Genomic DNA, 19,516 nt, shown 5'->3' on the forward strand with positions numbered 1-19,516 from the left:
ACTGTACCTGCTGGCAGTGCCCAGGGCTGTGATCCAGGCCTGGAAGATGCCGCTGTAGAAGGTGAAGGGGTTCTTGCGGGTGACGGTGAAGAAGATGAGGGGCAGCACGACGCCCCCGTGAATCACCAGCCCCACCATCACGGTCACCATGTACATCCCCAGCTGGCGGGCCATGACCTCCAGGTCCCGGATGGCCGCGATCTTCCCGCAGATGAGCGAGGCGATCCCCAGCGGCGAGTACCTGAAGGGCAGGGAGCAGGGGGAGCAGGGGGGGTCGGGTCACGACCTGACCTCCCCCGCTGCAGTGTCGTCTCCTCCCGCTGAGGGTCTGGTGCGGGGGGGCTCGTCAGTCCCGGAGACCCATCGATTCGGCCAAGGAGACGGACAACCAGAGGAGAGGCAGGCGCCGCGTGAGTTCAGCCATCTTTACAGCACTAATGTGAATGTCTAACTGTGGGCGTTGTCACGCCTGACGTCCCTCCCTAGAGGGCGCTCCACTGCTCCCGTTCTTGATCCTGTGGTTGTTGCTGAGCTCCCCAGGCGTACCCCCTCAGGTGTCTTATTTAAAGACCAGCTCCTCCAGTCCTCGGGACTCATCGTTAGGGTACAGACGTCGCGAGGCCCGCCCGGCACCAGGAAACCCTCCGCCCGTCTCCTGAGGGCGCCGGCCTCGTCCCCGACACCTCCCGCTCCCTGAGCCCGGGGTCTGGAGGACCTCGCCCGTCACCCTTGGACCTCCGTGTTCTGTCTGTCCTGTGTCCCCCCCTCCCGGGGATTTTAACCTTGTCGCGTCCCAGGATGGATCACTCGCCGCTGGACTCTCGGGCCGGGCCCTGACCTGCCTTGGGACCCGTTTGGATTTGGAAGCTATTCCTCGTCTCCCCCGCTCACTGTCTCACGGACTGTCACTCTTATTTTGCGCACGATGAAACCCCCGTGTGTCCCTGTTTCCTCCAGCTCTCACCACACTGCATAGGGTCTCCTACAAGACCCGACACGGCTCCCAGTCCGGGGTCATAACAGGCGTCCCTGTCCGGCAGCGCCCGGGCCGTCCAGGGGGAGCTCGTGGTGACGTGACAGAGCGGAAGACAGGAGAGAGGGAGGAAGAGGAGGATCGCTTGGTGCCACGAGGGAAGTAGCTCCTTCCTACAGATCAGGGGACCGGGAATCAGATCCGCTTTTTTGAGCACTGCCCGGATACCGCACCGTTAAGAAAGGGACTCTGTGGGACGATACAGACTTCCTGATGCAATATTTCCCAGAACGGGCTCGTTGCTCGGTCATGAAATATTTTGGATTTGGGAGCGTGACTTTGTTGAGTTTAAATTCTCAGGCAGAATTCTGCGCTTGGCAGGTCAGTAGGAGGCGGGTATTGTAAATAATACTGTGGCTGTGAAACGCTGGGTGTCATAATAAACGTGTCAGCGCTGTTACGTTCGGCACCTGGGAGGTACTGTATCATCCACAAGAGCCCTGGCGGTTTCCGGCCTAGTCCTGTAATCACGGATGGACAGCTGGACACAGAAAGAGCGCGCGCCCGGCTCTCGCCGCCCCCATACTGACCACATGATCATGGTGACCATTTTCATGATGATCTCGTTGAGGACGTTGAAGAAGACCGACATCGGCTTGGCGCGCTCTCCCATCTTCCCCATGCAGACCCCGAACGCGATGAAGAAGCCGATCAGACCTGAGGGGGCAGAGAGGACGGGGGGGGGGGCGTATTGGTGCCAGCGTGCTGGGGCTGTCCGCCACGGCGCGCACGGGCGCGGGTCCGACTCCAGAGGGAGTGCCGGCTCGTGGGGGGGTGTTACTCTCAGGGCTTCTGAATGGGATTACACCCCCAAAACCCTTGGCACTGCCCCCGAGATCAGCCATTCCCAGAAACGCTCAGTTCTGGCTGAGTGCAGATTTCCAAAGAATTACTTTGAAATTGCTTTTGAATTTTTAAGAAGTAAAAATACACTATGTATACTCTATTACCATCCTATATTCTTAAATGTGCAGTGCACAGTGTTATCAGTTATTTGTAGCGCAAAGCCTTTAATAGTCCGTTAATCATTCTACAAAGAGCAACAACGCCATCTTTCTCTGACGCAAAGGAACAAGTACAGGTTTATTCCATGCTGAGGTCATACCTGGAGAAGCTCCACAGCCACAAAGTTGTGTCTCTTTCCTATTCTTTTCAACTTGGAATAAGCATTTACCTCTTCCTTTGCAGCCTACGCATGCTGACCCAGCCCCCTACTTGATCTTTCTTTGATGAACAACTAATCCGATTGAATGTACTGGAGTGGAGCCACATTATCTGTAACTACAGAGGGACAGCGAGTCCCAGGCTTCCTTTCAAGCATCAGAAGAGTCAACATTCTTTTTCAGGCATCAGATCAGCGCCTGACTTGCCTTTCAGGTGTCAGATCAGCGCCTGACTTTTCTTTCAGGCATCAGATCAGCGCCTGGCTTGCCTTTCAGGTGTCAGATCAGTGCTTGGCTGCCTTTCAGGCGTCAGATCAGTGCCTGACTTGCCTTTCAGGTGTCAGATCAGTGCTTGGCTGCCTTTCAGGCGTCAGATCAGCGCCTGGCTTGCCTTTCAGGTGTCAGATCACCGCCTGACTCTTCTTTCAGCCGTCAGATCAGCGCCTGGCTTGCCTTTCAGGCGTCAGATCAGCGCCTGGCTTGCCTTTCAGGTGTCAGATCAGCGCCTGACTCTTCTTTCAGCCGTCAGATCAGCGCCTGGCTTGCCTTTCAGGCGTCAGATCAGCGCCTGCCTTTTCTTTCAGGCGTCAGATCAGTGCTTGGCTGCCTTTCAGGCGTCAGATCAGCGCCTGGCTTTTCTTTCAGGCGTCAGATCAGTGCCTGACTTGCCATTCAGGTGTCAGATCAGTGCCTGGCTTGCCTTTCAGGCGTCAGATCAGTGCCTGACTTGCCTTTCAGGCGTCAGATCAGCGCCTGGCTGCCTTTCAGGCGTCAGATCAGTGCTTGGCTGCCTTTCAGGCGTCAGATCAGCGCCTGGCTTGCCTTTCAGGCGTCAGATCAGCGCCTGACTTTTCTTTCAGGCGTCAGATCAGTGCTTGGCTGCCTTTCAGGCGTCAGATCAGCGCCTGACTTGCCTTTCAGGCGTCAGATCAGCGCCTGGCTTGCCTTTCAGGCGTCAGATCAGCGCCTGACTTGCCTTTCAGTTGTCAGATCAGTGCTTGGTTTTGGTTTGTCTCTGCCATGCCTGCCAGTTTTGCCAACATTTCTCTCTGACGAGGCCTTCACCAAGCCCAGCTGGGATCCGCCGGGTCGGATACAGCAAACCGCAGCCCCTCTGGCCTGTCCAGGATATGTGCACCCCCCTCAGAGCGGGCAAAGGGAACTGGACACAGCTCTCTCCTTTCCCTTGGCCCCCAGCCCCTCTCTCACCCAGCACGTTCATGCCCCCCTTGAACTCCAGCTTCTTCTGGGTGATCGGCGACGGTTCGGTCTGATTGCCCGGGGGAACTTCACCAGGATCGGCTGCGGGGGGCGCCGGCAGCTTCTTGATCACCGTTTGGACCTGCGAGGAGGGGTGGGCGATGGAGACAGAGACAGGGAGGCAGGAAGAGAGAAATCGAGGGGAGAGAGTGTGGTCAGGACACACAGGAGAGTTAATACACAACGTGGAACAGAGAGGGTTTGTGTGCTGATTATGTCACAATCCTGGCCAGTGTCCCTCAGGCGACCACACCTCTCCGTGACCCCAGGCACAAAAGACGTTTTCTGCTCTATGAACACCCTATAAACCCTCTCCAGGCCCCTTCAGCTTCCCCAGAGAAAATATACGCTGACTAGGCTTCACTAAAAATGCGATCGGTATTCTCTGCAGAGTTCAAAGGTTCACCTGTGACTGTTCCCAGGTATCTGGAACACCCGCTAAGCAAAGGAGAGAGGCCGGGAGTCAGCTGTACCGCCCTCACTGCGGCTTCATCAGCGTTACGGAGAAGCGCGCGTGACTGGCGCCACACTTCCAGGGTACTCACTCAAGGATTCAGAGTAATTCCCCACCCCTTCCCTGCCAGCCTGGCATTCCCGGTAAACAACCCTTCCAGAGCCTCCGCGTCTGCGGATTGTAATAGACTGATTACAGGTCGATCCCGGCTTCCAGAGAAGCAAACTAAGACACGCAGGGCTCGAGCCCAGATTACGGGACTGGTCTCCCGCCGGGCAAACAGGAGCGTTCACGAAACCCGCTGAAGGTCGCAAAGCCCAAGGCCCCAGCGCCTGTCGACAGGCAGGGGGCGCTGTTGCACGCGGCCAGGCGGGTACCTGTTGGAAGCAGGCCTGCACCAGGTTCTCCGGGAAGAGATTTCGGATGAGGTCCAGGAAGGCGTCCAGGCTGCTGACCTCCTGATTTCGGGGGGAAGCTAGACTGGTCTGACCGCGCAGTTTGGGGTTCCCCGGGTGGATGCCCAGCACCAGGATGACCCCCAGGACAGCGGCGATCACCGTGGTGGACATGTAGTAGACCATGGCTCTGCTGCCCATCCGTCCACTGGAGCGAGCGTCCAGCCCCGCTAGTCCTGGGATAGAGAGAGGGGTCAATACAGACACTGACTGGACACTCCAGTACATTAACACTGCACTGAGAGAGAGAGGGGTTCATACAGACACACTGACTGGACACTCCAGTACATTAACACTGCACTGAGAGAGAGAGGAGTTAATGCAGACACACTGACTGGACACTCCAGTACATTAACACTGCACTGAGAGAGAGGTTAATACAGACACACTGACTGGACACTCCAGTACATTAACACTGCACTGAGAGAGAGAGGGGTTAATACACACACACTGACTGGACACTCCAGTACATTAACACTGCACTGAGAGAGAGGGGTTAATACAGACACACTGACTGGACACTCCAGTACATTAACACTGCACTGAGAGAGAGAGGGGTTAATACAGACACACTAACTGGACACTCCAGTACATTAACACTGCACTGAGAGAGAGAGGAGTTAATGCAGACATTGAGACCCCACTGTCTCTGTACCTGTGATGAGGCTGGAGATTATGAGAGGCAGGATGAGCATCTTCAACATTCGCATCAGGATATCGCCAGGAAAGGAGATCAGCATCAGGGAATTAGAGTCCAGGCCTGGGATATAGCGAAGCAACATCCCAAACACTGCTCCCAGCACCACACCTGGACAGAGAGAGGGACAGGTTAATATAGTACAGACACACCCTGAACACTGCTCCCAGCACCACACCTGATCTCCCCATACCAGCCTGAGGAACAGACAGTGAGCCTGTCTCTCAATAATAATAATACAGTGTGTGATCTCCTGTCCCAGCCTGAGGAACAGTGAGCCTGTCTCTCAATAATAATAATACAGTGTGTGATCTCCTGTCCCAGCCTGAGGAACAGACAGTGAGCCTGTCTCTCAATAATAATAATACAGTGTGTGATCTCCTGTCCCAGCCTGAGGAACAGACAGTGAGCCTGTCTCTCAATAATAATAATACAGTGTGTGATCTCCTGTCCCAGCCTGAGGAACAGACAGTGAGCCTGTCTCTCAATAATAATAATACAGTGTGTGATCTCCTGTCCCAGCCTGAGGAACAGACAGTGAGCCTGTCTCTCAATAATAATAATACAGTGTGTGATCTCCTGTCCCAGCCTGAGGAACAGACAGTGAGCCTGTCTCTCAATAATAATAATACAGTGTGTGATCTCCTGTCCCAGCCTGAGGAACAGACAGTGAGCCTGTCTCTCAATAATAATAATACAGTGTGTGATCTCCTGTCCCAGCCTGAGGAACAGTGAGCCTGTCTCTCAATAATAATAATAGAGTGTGTGATCTCCTGTCCCAGCCTGAGGAACAGTGAGCCTGTCTCCCATTAATAATAATACAGTGTGTGATCTCCTGTCCCAGCCTGAGGAACAGTGAGCCTGTCTCCCATTAATGCTCCAAATGTTTGTATGTAACTGTCTTATGATATGTCTGTATTGTAAATGTCAGTAGAGTTTATGTTAATTGTATTTGCACTGGTTTGGCAGCACTGATTTATTCATTGGTCAATAAAGCATCTTGAACTGAACTGAGAGACAGAGACACAGAGAGAGGGACACAGGAACAGAGAGAGACAGAGAGAGATAGAGAGCAGGGATAGGCAGTTTTCTGTAGGATTCCTCTGGACAGCAGGGGGAGAGTGGGCAGTGAAAGTAACAGCACACACGTCAGGACACTCCCAGCACACAGCAGGGGGAGAGCAGGCTGTAGGGGTCAGAGGGGACACACGCGGCCAGACTGACCCAGGACCGTGAGGGCCAGCAGCAGGTTCCGGGACACCCAGGCACAGTAGTGCAGCAGGCAGGGTTTCGGGAGCTCGTCCACACTGACACAGCCCACCTCCTCTCTTGGGACAACAGGTGCGTTCGTCATCACTGGACCCTGAGAGAGAGAGAGGGGTTAATACAGACACACTGACTGAACACTCCAGTACATTAACACTGCACTGAGAGAGAGAGGGGTTAATACAGACACACCGACTGGACACTCCAGTACATTAACACTGCACTGAGAGAGAGAGGGGTTCATACAGACACACTGACTGGACACTCCAGTACATTAACACTGCACTGAGAGAGAGAGGGGTTAATACAGACACACCGACTGGACACTCCAGTACATTAACACTGCACTGAGAGAGAGGGGTTAATACAGACACACTGACTGGACACTCCAGTACATTAACACTGCACTGAGAGAGAGGGGTTAATACAGACACACTGACTGGACACTCCAGTACATTAACACTGCACTGAGAGAGAGGGGTTAATACAGACACACTGACTGGACACTACTGTAGATTTAATACTGCATTGAACAAAAGGATTAATAGAAACAGGCATTTAATAATGTGCTGAACAAAGGGAGATAACGCAAAACCGAGAGAGAGGCAGATATATTTAATACCGGGGCCAGATGTCAGCTCAAGTCTCTGTAGACCCTGGAGCAGTGAGACAGGCCAAGTGATCAGCCTGTCTGGATATCTCTGTTCATCATCATCATCACCACACTGAGAGCACAGTCACAGATATCATCATCATCATCACACTGAGAGCACAGTCACAGATATCATCATCATCATCACCACACTGAGAGCACAGTCACAGATATCAACATCATCACCATCACACTGAGAGCACAGTCACAGATATCATCATCATCATCACCACACTGAGAGCACAGTCACAGATATCATCATCATCATCACCACACTGAGAGCACAGTCACAGATATCAACATCATCACCATCACACTGAGAGCACAGTCACAGATATCATCATCATCATCACCACACTGAGAGCACAGTCACAGATATCAACATCATCACCATCACACTGAGAGCACAGTCACAGATATCATCATCATCATCACCACACTGAGAGCACAGTCACAGATATCATCATCATCATCACCACACTGAGAGCACAGTCACAGATATCAACATCATCACCATCACACTGAGAGCCCAGTCACAGATATCATCATCATCATCATCACCACACTGAGAGAACAGTCACAGATATCATCATCATCACCATCACACTGAGAGCACAGTCACAGATATCAACATCATCACCATCACACTGAGAGCACAGTCACAGATATCATCATCATCACCATCACACTGAGAGCACAGTCACAGATATCAACATCATCACCATCACACTGAGAGCACAGTCACAGATATCATCATCACACTGAGAGCACAGTCACAGATATCATCATCATCATCACCACACTGAGAGCACAGTCACAGATATCAACATCATCACCATCACACTGAGAGCACAGTCACAGATATCATCATCACACTGAGAGCACAGTCACGTCATCATCATCACTGGCTCCAAAATTCAGGCTTTGCTCTGGGCGTATTCTAAAAACTCAAGTATATCAACTCAGGTGTATATGCCAACAGCCATGTCGCCCTGCAGCTCCCAGCTGGCAGCCCAGTGATGTCCAGCAGTGTGAGCCTGGCCAGTACCTGGAGAGGAGACTTCCAGGAAAAACTTGCTGCTGGAAGAGGTGTTAGAGGGGCCAGTAGGGGGCGCTCAGCCTGTGGTCTGTGTGGGTCCTGATGCCCCAGTATAGTGACGGGGACACTAGACTGTAAACAGGCGCCGTCCTTCAGATGAGACGTAAAACCGAGGTCCTGACTCTCTGTGGTCATGAACAATCCCAGGGTGTCTCTCGAGAAGAGTAGGGGTGTCACCCCAGTGTCCTGGTCAAACTCCCCCCTGGCCTTTACCCCTCATGGCCTCCTAATAACCCCCCTCTCTGAACTGGCTCCATCCCTCTGCTCTCCTCCCACTGAGAGCTGGTGTGTGTGAGAGGACTGGAGCATCATCCAGGTGGGGGTGGAGGGGATCCCCAGGAGCTGTACAGCGCTCTGAGTGGAGTGTGCAGAAAAATGCTGTATAAGTGTGAGAAATATATTATTATTATTATTATTATTATTATTATAAGGTGTTCAAAATTGACAAAGTTCTGTGTAACGTCAGTCACCTTCCCCCTCCTCCTCATCTTCTTGCCCTGTGGCAACACAGGCTCTGCCCTCTGTCGTCAGACAGCAGATGCTCACCAAATCTGGACCCTTCCTGTTTGTTAAACTACTGCCAGACCAGCTGCATTACACCCACTGGTCAGGTGACAGAGGATAGCAGGACATTGCTCCACAGCTTTCTGGGAGATGTAGTTCACACACACACAGGCTATCAAAATGTCTGAACCTTCTGTTGCTCAAAGCTCGATCGTGTTAATTTGATATATAGACCATTTTTCTCTGCATCCGCTCAAATACCACATTGCCCTCACCTAACATCATTTCCACGCAGCAGGAGAGAATCCTTCTGGTCTGCTGTGTGGCAGTCAACCGAAAGGCAGAGGGCGGTTCTTGTCTGAACTACATTCCCCAGAAGGCAGAGGGAAATGACTTGCCAGCCTCTGTCACCTGACTAAATGAAGGAAGATGATTGGTTAAGTGATGTTTAAAAAACAGGAAGTGGAAGTTTGTAGTAGCTGTTGACCTCTGCTCCTCTGTTATTGTCGATGCCAAAAGGAGAAGGAAGCAAGTAGCCAACTGACCGACTGACCAACCGACCAACTGGTGAGACTTGTGGCAGATTGAAAACGTTTTGGGGAGAGATGTTTTGAGGCTGGTAATCAGTTTAGGGCCAATAAATAGAGAGAACTTCAAAAAAAGAAGTGTTTATCCTCAACCAGACATGAAGAAGAGCAAATGTCCCACAAACATGAGACTGTGTCTCTGTGCCCATAATGACACAAACAGTGGTCTGTGGTGTCTGTGGTGTGTGTAACTTCACAAGAGATTAGATGGGATGTCTGATTGTTTAGTGTGAGCCTGGCAGCGTAAGAGAGAAGAGTAAAACTGACACTGACAGTACTGAGAGAGAGAGGGGTTAATACACACACACTGACTGGACACTCCAGTACATTAACACTGCACTGAGAGAGAGAGGGGTTAATACACACACACTGACTGGACACTCCAGTACATTAACACTGCACTGAGAGAGAGAGGGGTTAATACAGACACACTGACTGGACACTCCAGTACATTAACACTGCACTGAGAGAGAGAGGGGTTAATACACACACACTGACTGGACACTCCAGTACATGAACACTGCACTGAGAGAGAGAGAGGGGTTAATACACACACACTGACTGGACACTCCAGTACATTAACACTGCACTGAGAGAGAGAGAGGGGTTAATACACACACACTGACTGGACACTCCAGTACATTAACACTGCACTGAGAGAGAGAGGGGTTAATACACACACACTGACTGGACACTCCAGTACATTAACACTGCACTGAGAGAGAGAGAGGGGTTAATACAGACACACTGACTGGACACTCCAGTACATTAACACTGCACTGAGAGAGAGAGGGGTTAATACACACACACTGACTGGACACTCCAGTACATGAACACTGCACTGAGAGAGAGAGAGGGGTTAATACACACACACTGACTGGACACTCCAGTACATTAACACTGCACTGAGAGAGAGAGGGGTTCATACACACACACTGACTGGACACTCCAGTACATTAACACTGCACTGAGAGAGAGAGGGGTTAATACTGACACACTGACTGGACACTCCAGTACATTAACACTGCACTGAGAGAGAGAGGGGTTAATACAGACACACTGACTGGACACTCCAGTACATTAACACTGCACTGAGAGAGAGAGGGGTTCATACACACACACTGACTGGACACTCCAGTACATTAACACTGCACTGAGAGAGAGAGGGGTTAATACAGACACACTGACTGGACACTCCAGTACATTAACACTGCACTGAGAGAGAGAGGGGTTCATACACACACACTGACTGGACACTCCAGTACATTAACACTGCACTGAGAGAGAGAGGGGTTAATACACACACACTAACTGGACACTCCAGTACATTAACACTGCACTGAGAGAGAGAGAGAGGGGTTAATACAGACACACTGACTGGACACTCCAGTACATTAACACTGCACTGAGAGAGAGAGGGGTTAATACACACACTGACTGGACACTCCAGTACATTAACACTGCACTGAGAGAGAGAGAGAGGGGTTAATACAGACACACTGACTGGACACTCCAGTATATTAATTCTATAATTTCATTAGTCCTCCTGTATCTGCTTTCTTTTTTTCCTCTGTTTCTCTCAGTTGTGTTTCTTCCCCTCCTCCCAGTGGATAATCTGAAGATATTAATCTGTGCTGTTTGAACTTCTTAAGTCTATCCTGACTGTCACATCTGGCTGAGTCTCCTCTCTCTGTACTGGTCTATTTATAACCCTGCCTCTCCCTCTCTCCCTCTGTCTGTGTGATCGATCGCCTGCCTCAGCCATGACCAGTCTTCCTCGTCCTCTTCCTCTTCAGTAAAAGCTCTCCCCATTGTCTTATCTCCTGTCACAGCTCGAGAAACTATTATATTATTGTGACCCAGCCCAGACTGGACCGGTGCTCTCTGGACTGGAGGGGTACAGTGTGACCCAGACTGGACCACTGGTCTCTGGACTGTAGGGGTACAGTGTGACCCAGACTGGACCGATGATCTCTGGACTGTAGGGGTACAGTGTGACCCAGACTGGACCGATGATCTCTGGACTGTGGGGTTACAGTGTGACCCAGACTGGACCAGTGATCTCTGGACTGTGGGGTTACAGTGTGACCCAGACTGGACCAGCGATCTCTGGACTGTAGGGTTACAGTGTGACCCAGACTGGACCAGCGATCTCTGGACTGTAGGGGTACAGTGTGACCCAGACTGGACCGGCGATCTCTGGACTGTGGGGTTACAGTGTGACCCAGACTGGACCAGCGATCTCTGGACTGCAGGGGTACAGTGTGACCCAGACTGGACCGGTGATCTCTGGACTGTGGGGGTACAGTGTGACCCAGACTGGACCGGAGATCTCTGGACTGTAGGGGTACAGTGTGACCCAGACTGGACCAGCGATCTCTGGACTGTAGGGGTACAGTGTGACCCAGACTGGACCGGTGATCTCTGGACTGTGGGGGTACAGTGTGACCCAGACTGGACCGGCGATCTCTGGACTGTAGGGGTACAGTGTGACCCAGACTGGACCGGCGATCTCTGGACTGTGGGGTTACAGTGTGACCCAGACTGGACCAGCGATCTCTGGACTGCAGGGGTACAGTGTGACCCAGACTGGACCGGTGATCTCTGGACTGTGGGGGTACAGTGTGACCCAGACTGGACCAGCGATCTCTGGACTGTGGGGGTACAGTGTGACCCAGACTGGACCGGTGATCTCTGGACTGTAGGGATACAGTGTGACCCAGACTGGACCGGTGATCTCTGGACTGTGGGGGTACAGTGTGACCCAGACAGGACCGGCGATCTCTGGACTGTAGGGGTACAGTGTGACCAGACTGGACCGGCGATCTCTGGACTGTAGGGGTACAGTGTGACCAGACTGGACCAGCGATCTCTGGACTGTGGGGGTACAGTGTGACTCCCAGCAAGACTGACTCAAGCCATCAAGCTTGATTCTGGGGGTGATAGGCTGACTGAAGCAGAGACTTTCCAGCCAGTCGCACTTCGATTGTGCACCAGTGGTGACCTCGAGTGTCCAGACCAGCCCTCTCCTGGCCGGCTGGAGCAGACAGACTGAGGTCAAAGAGGATGGCGAGAGGTCAGTGCTACAGACACACGGCAAGTCGCATTTTAATGAACCGTGCACTGTGACCTCAATACCCCCCCACCACCGCTAAAGTCCAGAGGCCGAGCTGACTGCATCACGGAGAGCATCTCATCATGTTCCCTGTCCACAGCACAGAGCAGCTTCCTCTGTCTGAACCCTGTGTCACCCTGTACAGCTATCACACACTCACACAGCACAGAGCAGCTTCCTCTGTCTGAACCCTGTGTCACCCTGTACAGCTATCACACACTCACACAGCACAGAGCAGCTTCCTCTGTCTGAACCCTGTGTCACCCTGTACAGCTATCACACACAGCACAGAGCACCTTCCTCTGTCTGAACCCTGTGTCACCCTGTACAGCTATCACACACAGCACAGAGCACCTTCCTCTGTCTGAACCCTGTGTCAACCTGTACAGCTATCACACACTCACACAGCACAGAGCAGCTTCCTCTGTCTGAACCCTGTGTCAACCTGTACAGCTATCACACACAGCACAGAGCACCTTCCTCTGTCTGAACCCTGTGTCACCCTGTACAGCTATCACACACTCACACAGCACAGAGCACCTTCCTCTGTCTGAACCCTGTGTCACCCTGTACAGCTATCACACACAGCACAGAGCAGCTTCCTCTGTCTGAACCCTGTGTCACCCTGTACAGCTATCACACACAGCACAGAGCACCTTCCTCTGTCTGAACCCTGTGTCACCCTGTACAGCTATCACACACAGCACAGAGCACCTTCTTCTGTCTGAACCCTGTATCACCCTGTACAGCTATCAGACACAGCACAGAGCACCTTCCTCTGTCTGAACCCTGTGTCACCCTGTACAGCTATCACACACAGCACAGAGCACCTTCCTCTGTCTGAACCCTGTGTCAACCTGTACAGCTATCACACACAGCACAGAGCACCTTCTTCCGTCTGAACCCTGTATCACCCTGTACAGCTATCACACACAGCACAGAGCAGCTTCCTCTGTCTGAACCCTGTGTCACCCTGTACAGCTATCACACACAGCACAGAGCACCTTCCTCTGTCTGAACCCTGTGTCACCCTGTACAGCTATCACACACAGCACAGAGCAGCTTCCTCTGTCTGAACCCTGTGTCACCCTGTACAGCTATCACACACAGCACAGAGCACCTTCCTCTGTCTGAACCCTGTGTCACCCTGTACAGCTATCACACACAGCACAGAGCAGCTTCCTCTGTCTGAACCCTGTGTCACCCTGTACAGCTATCACACACTCACACAGCACAGAGCACCTTCCTCTGTCTGAACCCTGTGTCACCCTGTACAGCTATCACACACAGCACAGAGCACCTTCCTCTGTCTGAACCCTGTGTCACCCTGTACAGCTATCACACACTCACACAGCACAGAGCAGCTTCCTCTGTCTGAACCCTGTGTCACCCTGTACAGCTATCACACACAGCACAGAGCACCTTCCTCTGTCTGAACCCTGTGTCACCCTGTACAGCTATCACACACTCACACAGCACAGAGCAGCTTCCTCTGTCTGAACCCTGTGTCACCCTGTACAGCTATCACACACAGCACAGAGCACCTTCCTCTGTCTGAACCCTGTGTCACCCTGTACAGCTATCACACACTCACACAGCACAGAGCACCTTCCTCTGTCTGAACCCTGTGTCACCCTGTACAGCTTTCACACACTCACACACAGCACAGAGCACCTTCCTCTGTCTGAACCCTGTGTCACCCTGTACAGCTATCACACACAGCACAGAGCACCTTCCTCTGTCTGAACCCTGTGTCACCCTGTACAGCTATCACACACAGCACAGAGCACCTTCCTCTGTCTGAACCCTGTGTCACCCTGTACAGCTATCACACACTCACACAGCACAGAGCAGCTTCCTCCGTCTGAACCCTGTGTCACCCTGTACAGCTATCACACACAGCACAGAGCACCTTCCTCTGTCTGAACCCTGTGTCACCCTGTACAGCTATCACACACTCACACAGCACAGAGCACCTTCCTCTGTCTGAACCCTGTGTCACCCTGTACAGCTATCACACACTCACACAGCACAGAGCAGCTTCCTCTGTCTGAACCCTGTGTCACCCTGTACAGCTATCACACACTCACACAGCACAGAGCAGCTTCCTCTGTCTGAACCCTGTGTCACCCTGTACAGCTATCACACACAGCACAGAGCACCTTCCTCTGTCTGAACCCTGTGTCACCCTGTACAGCTATCACACACTCACACACAGCACAGAGCACCTTCCTCTGTCTGAACCCTGTGTCACCCTGTACAGCTTTCACACACTCACACAGCACAGAGCACCTTCTTCCGTCTGAACCCTGTGTCACCCTGTACAGCTATCACACCAGCACACTCGCACACTCACACAGCACAGAGCACCTTCCTCTGTCTGAACCCTGTGTCACCCTGTACAGCTATCACACACAGCACAGAGCACCTTCTTCTGTCTGAACCCTGTATCACCCTGTACAGCTATCACACACAGCACAGAGCACCTTCTTCCGTCTGAACCCTGTATCACCCTGTACAGCTATCACACCAGCACACTCGCACACTCACACAGCACAGAGCACCTTCTTCCGTCTGAACCCTGTATCACCCTGTACAGCTATCACACCAGCACACTCGCACACTCACACAGCACAGAGCACCTTCCTCTGTCTGAACCCTGTGTCACCCTGTACAGCTTTCACACACTCGCACACTCACACAGCACAGAGCACCTTCCTCTGTCTGAACCCTGTGTCACCCTGTACAGCTAGCACACCAGCACACTCGCACACTCGCACACTCACACAGCACACAGCACAGAGCACGGAGCCCAGGCTGAGACACGGGCAGAGACGCCGGAGCTGTACACAGACGGACAGACAGGTGGACACAGAGACCGGCCGAGGGATTTCTGTTCTTACCTCTTCTGTCGGCTTGTCTACTGTCCTCGAAGATGTGAGAGAGAGATGATCACATTGAGCACAACAATGCAGAGAGAGAGGGATGGAGGGATCTACAGTCAAAGTCTTTGCGTCATCTGAGAAAACTCGGAGATTAATAAAAACGGCTTGATTCTCTCTTAGTCTCTCTCTCTCTCCCCCCTCTCACAGTGCAGTGTTAATGTACTGGAGTGTCCAGTCAGTGTGTGTGTATGAACCCCTCTCTCTCTCAGTGCAGTGTTAATGTACTGGAGTGTCCAGTCAGTGTGTCTGTATTAACCCCTCTCTCTCTCAGTGCAGTGTTAATGTACTGGAGTGTCCAGTCAGTGTGTCTGTATTAACCCCTCTCTCTCTCAGTGCAGTGTTAATGTACTGGAGTGTCCAGTCAGTGTGTGTGTATTAACCCCTCTCTCTCTCAGTGCAGTGTTAATGTACTGGAGTGTCCAGTCAGTGTGTGTGTATTAACCCCTCTCTCTCTCAGTGCAGTGTTAATGTACTGGAGTGTCCAGTCAGTGTGTCTGTATTAACCCCTCTCTCTCAGTGCAGTGTTAATGTACTGGAGTGTCCAGTCAGTGTGTCTGTATTAACCCGCCTCTCTCTCAGTGCAGTGTTAATGTACTGGAGTGTCCAGTCAGTGTGTCTGTATTAACCCCTCTCTCTCTCAGTGCAGTGTTAATGTACTGGAGTGTCCAGTCAGTGTGTCTGTATTAACCCCCCTCTCTCTCAGTGCAGTGTTAATGTACTGGAGTGTCCAGTCAGTGTGTGTGTATTAACCTCTCTCTCTCAGTGCAGTGTTAATGTACTGGAGTGTCCAGTCAGTGTGTCTGTATTAAATAATCTACCTCTGCTAATTAAACTCTGCTTGCAGTGTAGACTGAGAACAGGAGGCACTACTGTACACAGAGGGTGGTGGGGGTGGGGAACAAGCTGCCCAGCCATATTGCTGAAGCCGATACCCTGGCTTCTCTCCAGACACAGCTGGGTGAGCTCCTCCAGTCAGGACAGGAGGCTCTTCTGTACACAAGAGGGATTTTAAATTAATTTAATATTTTTTTAAATATTATAATAGTATATTGTATAATAATAATAATATAATAACATTATAAGTGTACTCAACATGAGACGCAGATATTTTTCGTTGCATAAATGCTACATTGACGTTGAGCTGGAAACTTATCTGAAACCCAGATTACATCAAATCATAGGGACAGGCTGTACTAATTAAAATGACAATATCTCCACCTACTGGAGCCTACAAGAATCGCACATCCAGTCTGTGTCTGAAGTCTATTTGCTCTCGGGTTCAAATCGGTATTTCACAAAACACCGACCACAGTGATCCTATTTTTTTTCAAGGTAGCAATGGTCAATCTCTCTCTGGACACTGGTCAAGCTGTTGACTGTTTCTACCGTCATAAAAGAATATCATTAGAAATGCTTTAGTTAAGATAATAATGCGTTCCTGCATTAAAAAAATAAAGTTTGAGTCCAGAATTCAAAACATAAAAACTACCTTAAAAATTCACATGAATAAATTTCCACCTCAATTCATTCCTTCTCAGTTAACACAGAGTTTGAACTGCTTCTCCCCGTCTCAGTGATCCCAGTGATTCACACCACAGCCTTTAGAAGATGAAACACTTCTCTGCAAGTCAGCAAAAGGGCATTTAAAAACTCAGTCATGACAGTCAGCTGGACACTCCAGTACATGAACACTGCACTGAGAGAGAGAGGGGTTAATACAGACACACTGACTGGACACTCCAGTACATTAACACTGCACTGAGAGAGAGAGGGGTTAATACACACACACTGACTGGACACTCCAGTACATTAACACTGCACTGAGAGAGAGGGGTTAATACAGACACACTGACTGGACACTCCAGTACATGAACACTGCACTGAGAGAGAGAGGGGTTAATACAGACACACTGACTGCACACTCCAGTACATTAACACTGCACTGAGAGAGAGAGGGGTTAATACAGACACACTGACTGGACACTCCAGTACACTAACACTGCACTGAGAGAGAGAGGGGTTAATACAGACACACTGACTGCACACTCCAGTACATGAACACTGCACTGAGAGAGAGAGAGGGGTTAATACAGACACACTGACTGGACACTCCAGTACATTAACACTGCACTGAGAGAGAGAGGGGTTAATACACACACACTGACTGGACACTCCAGTACATTAACACTGCACTGAGAGAGAGAGGGGTTAATACAGACACACTGACTGGACACTCCAGTACATTAACACTGCACTGAGAGAGAGAGGGGTTAATACAGACACACTGACTGGACACTCCAGTACATTAACACTGCACTGAGAGAGAGAGAGAGGGGTTAATACAGACACACTGACTGGACACTCCAGTACATGAACACTGCACTGAGAGAGAGAGGGGTTAATACAGACACACTGACTGGACACTCCAGTACATTAACACTGCACTGAGAGAGAGAGGGGTTAATACAGACACACTGACTGGACACTCCAGTGCATTAACACTGCACTGAGAGAGAGAGGGGTTAATACACACACACTGACTGGACACTCCAGTACATGAACACTGCACTGAGAGAGAGAGAGGGGTTAATACACACACACTGACTGGACACTCCAGTACATTAACACTGCACTGAGAGAGAGGGGTTAATACACACACACTGACTGGACACTCCAGTACATTAACACTGCACTGAGAGAGAGAGAGGGGTTAATACAGACACACTGACTGGACACTCCAGTACATGAACACTGCACTGAGAGAGAGAGGTTAATACAGACACACTGACTGGACACTCCAGTACATTAACACTGCACTGAGAGAGAGAGGGGTTAATACAGACACACTGACTGGACACTCCAGTACATTAACACTGCACTGAGAGAGAGAGGGGTTAATACAGACACACTGACTGGACACTCCAGTACATTAACACTGCACTGAGAGAGAGAGGGGTTAATACAGACACATTATCATTAACACTGAGAGAGGGATTAGTAGACACCTGTTCCAGGCCAGTGGATATTTCCTTATGTAAAACAAAAGTTTCTCTTCCACTAAATGTTTCCGTGGAAACCAGTTCCTGAGCAGACATGCAAATGGTGAAGTTTAGAGAGGCGCAGCTGCCCCTGAGATTTTCCACGCGGTCTCCTCCTCGCCAGGTGCAGGCGGAGGCTCTGTCGGCTCTCGAGCTGCACGGACACCTGTGTCTGCAGGACTCCAGCACGCTGACGCCACAGCTGCCGTCTGAGACTGACCTTCTGAAGCACATCGCCTCCACCTCCGGCGTCCGGTGGTCGAGAGAAAGGGTGACCCTTGCCCCCGTGCCCCATGGGCCTCTCTGGCCTGAAAAGGGACCAACCACCCTCCTTACTTAACACTCTCCACTCAGAGCTCTTTACAAGTCATGGGGATCCCCTGCACCCCCACCTGGATGATGCTCCAGTCCTCTCACACACCAGCTCTCAGTGGGAGGAGAGCAGAGGGATGGAGCCAGTTCAGAGAGGGGGGTTATTAGGAGCCATGAGGGGTAAAGGCCAGGGGGGAGTTTGGCCAGGACACTGGGGTGACACCCCTACTCTTCTCGAGAGACACCCTGGGATCGTTCATGACCACGGAGAGTCAGGACCTTTTGAATGAGCTCAGGGAGGGAGCCCTGACTCTCCCTGATGCCCGACCACCGCGGGCAGCTAGCGGCCTGTGGAGGGGGCCCCGCCCCCTTCCCCGATAGACTCTCGGTGACGGCTGTCAGTGATCACCGGTCACTGCTCTCGTTCTTTGACTGGTTGCGTGACTGCGCTGCAGCAGAGGGACAGGCGCTGTGGGTGGAACATGGGGAAGACAGGGGTGTGTGTGTGTGTGTGTGTGTGTGTGTGCTGGCACAAGGCTGGGAGTGGTGTTTGTTCTCAATGTGGGCTTATTTTATGCGGGGTGATGTTTGTTGTGGTTTTATATGCCAGAAACGCATTTCCATGCTTTTGGACAGACGATGAAGTGAAAGATATGAAGCACCATCCTATACACCTCTGAGTGAGTGAGTGAGTGAGCTAATGGGACAGAGGCCGGAAGAGCTCAGGCCCCCCAGGAGATGGGTTTAGGAGCCCTGCTCTCCAGGGTGTCCCCCCAGTGGTGGAGAGGGTGCAGGGCAGGCTCCCCCTTGGGACCAGTCTTCCCAGTCAGCTGTGGCTCCAGACCGCGCGCCCAGAGCTCGGCTCCTGCGCCTGTGCTGTTGGCGTCTCGCTCAGAGAGCTGCGCAGGAGCCCCAGCCTGCAGCCTGTGTCAGGCA

General features: G+C 51.6%; 1 protein-coding gene across 1 annotated transcript in view; it reads right to left on the minus strand.

The window, feature by feature from the left end:
- slc1a9 (solute carrier family 1 member 9) overlaps positions 1-6,416 on the minus strand; it is a 14,682-nt gene extending 8,266 nt beyond the window's left edge. Inside the window, exons 1-6 of the mRNA XM_088923556.1 lie at positions 6,287-6,416; positions 5,021-5,173; positions 4,288-4,541; positions 3,406-3,538; positions 1,564-1,690; positions 8-241 (exon numbers count right to left, since the gene is read on the minus strand). Of these exons, the coding sequence (XP_088779682.1) occupies positions 8-241; positions 1,564-1,690; positions 3,406-3,538; positions 4,288-4,541; positions 5,021-5,173; positions 6,287-6,416 (1,031 nt within the window). The remainder of the gene's footprint in view (positions 1-7; positions 242-1,563; positions 1,691-3,405; positions 3,539-4,287; positions 4,542-5,020; positions 5,174-6,286) is intronic.
- Positions 6,417-19,516: the final 13,100 nt, after the last annotated feature.

The sequence above is a fragment of the Atractosteus spatula genome, chromosome 8 (genome assembly GCF_055471065.1).
Source record: "Atractosteus spatula isolate fAtrSpa1 chromosome 8, fAtrSpa1.hap1, whole genome shotgun sequence".
Lineage (NCBI taxonomy): Eukaryota > Metazoa > Chordata > Actinopteri > Semionotiformes > Lepisosteidae > Atractosteus > Atractosteus spatula.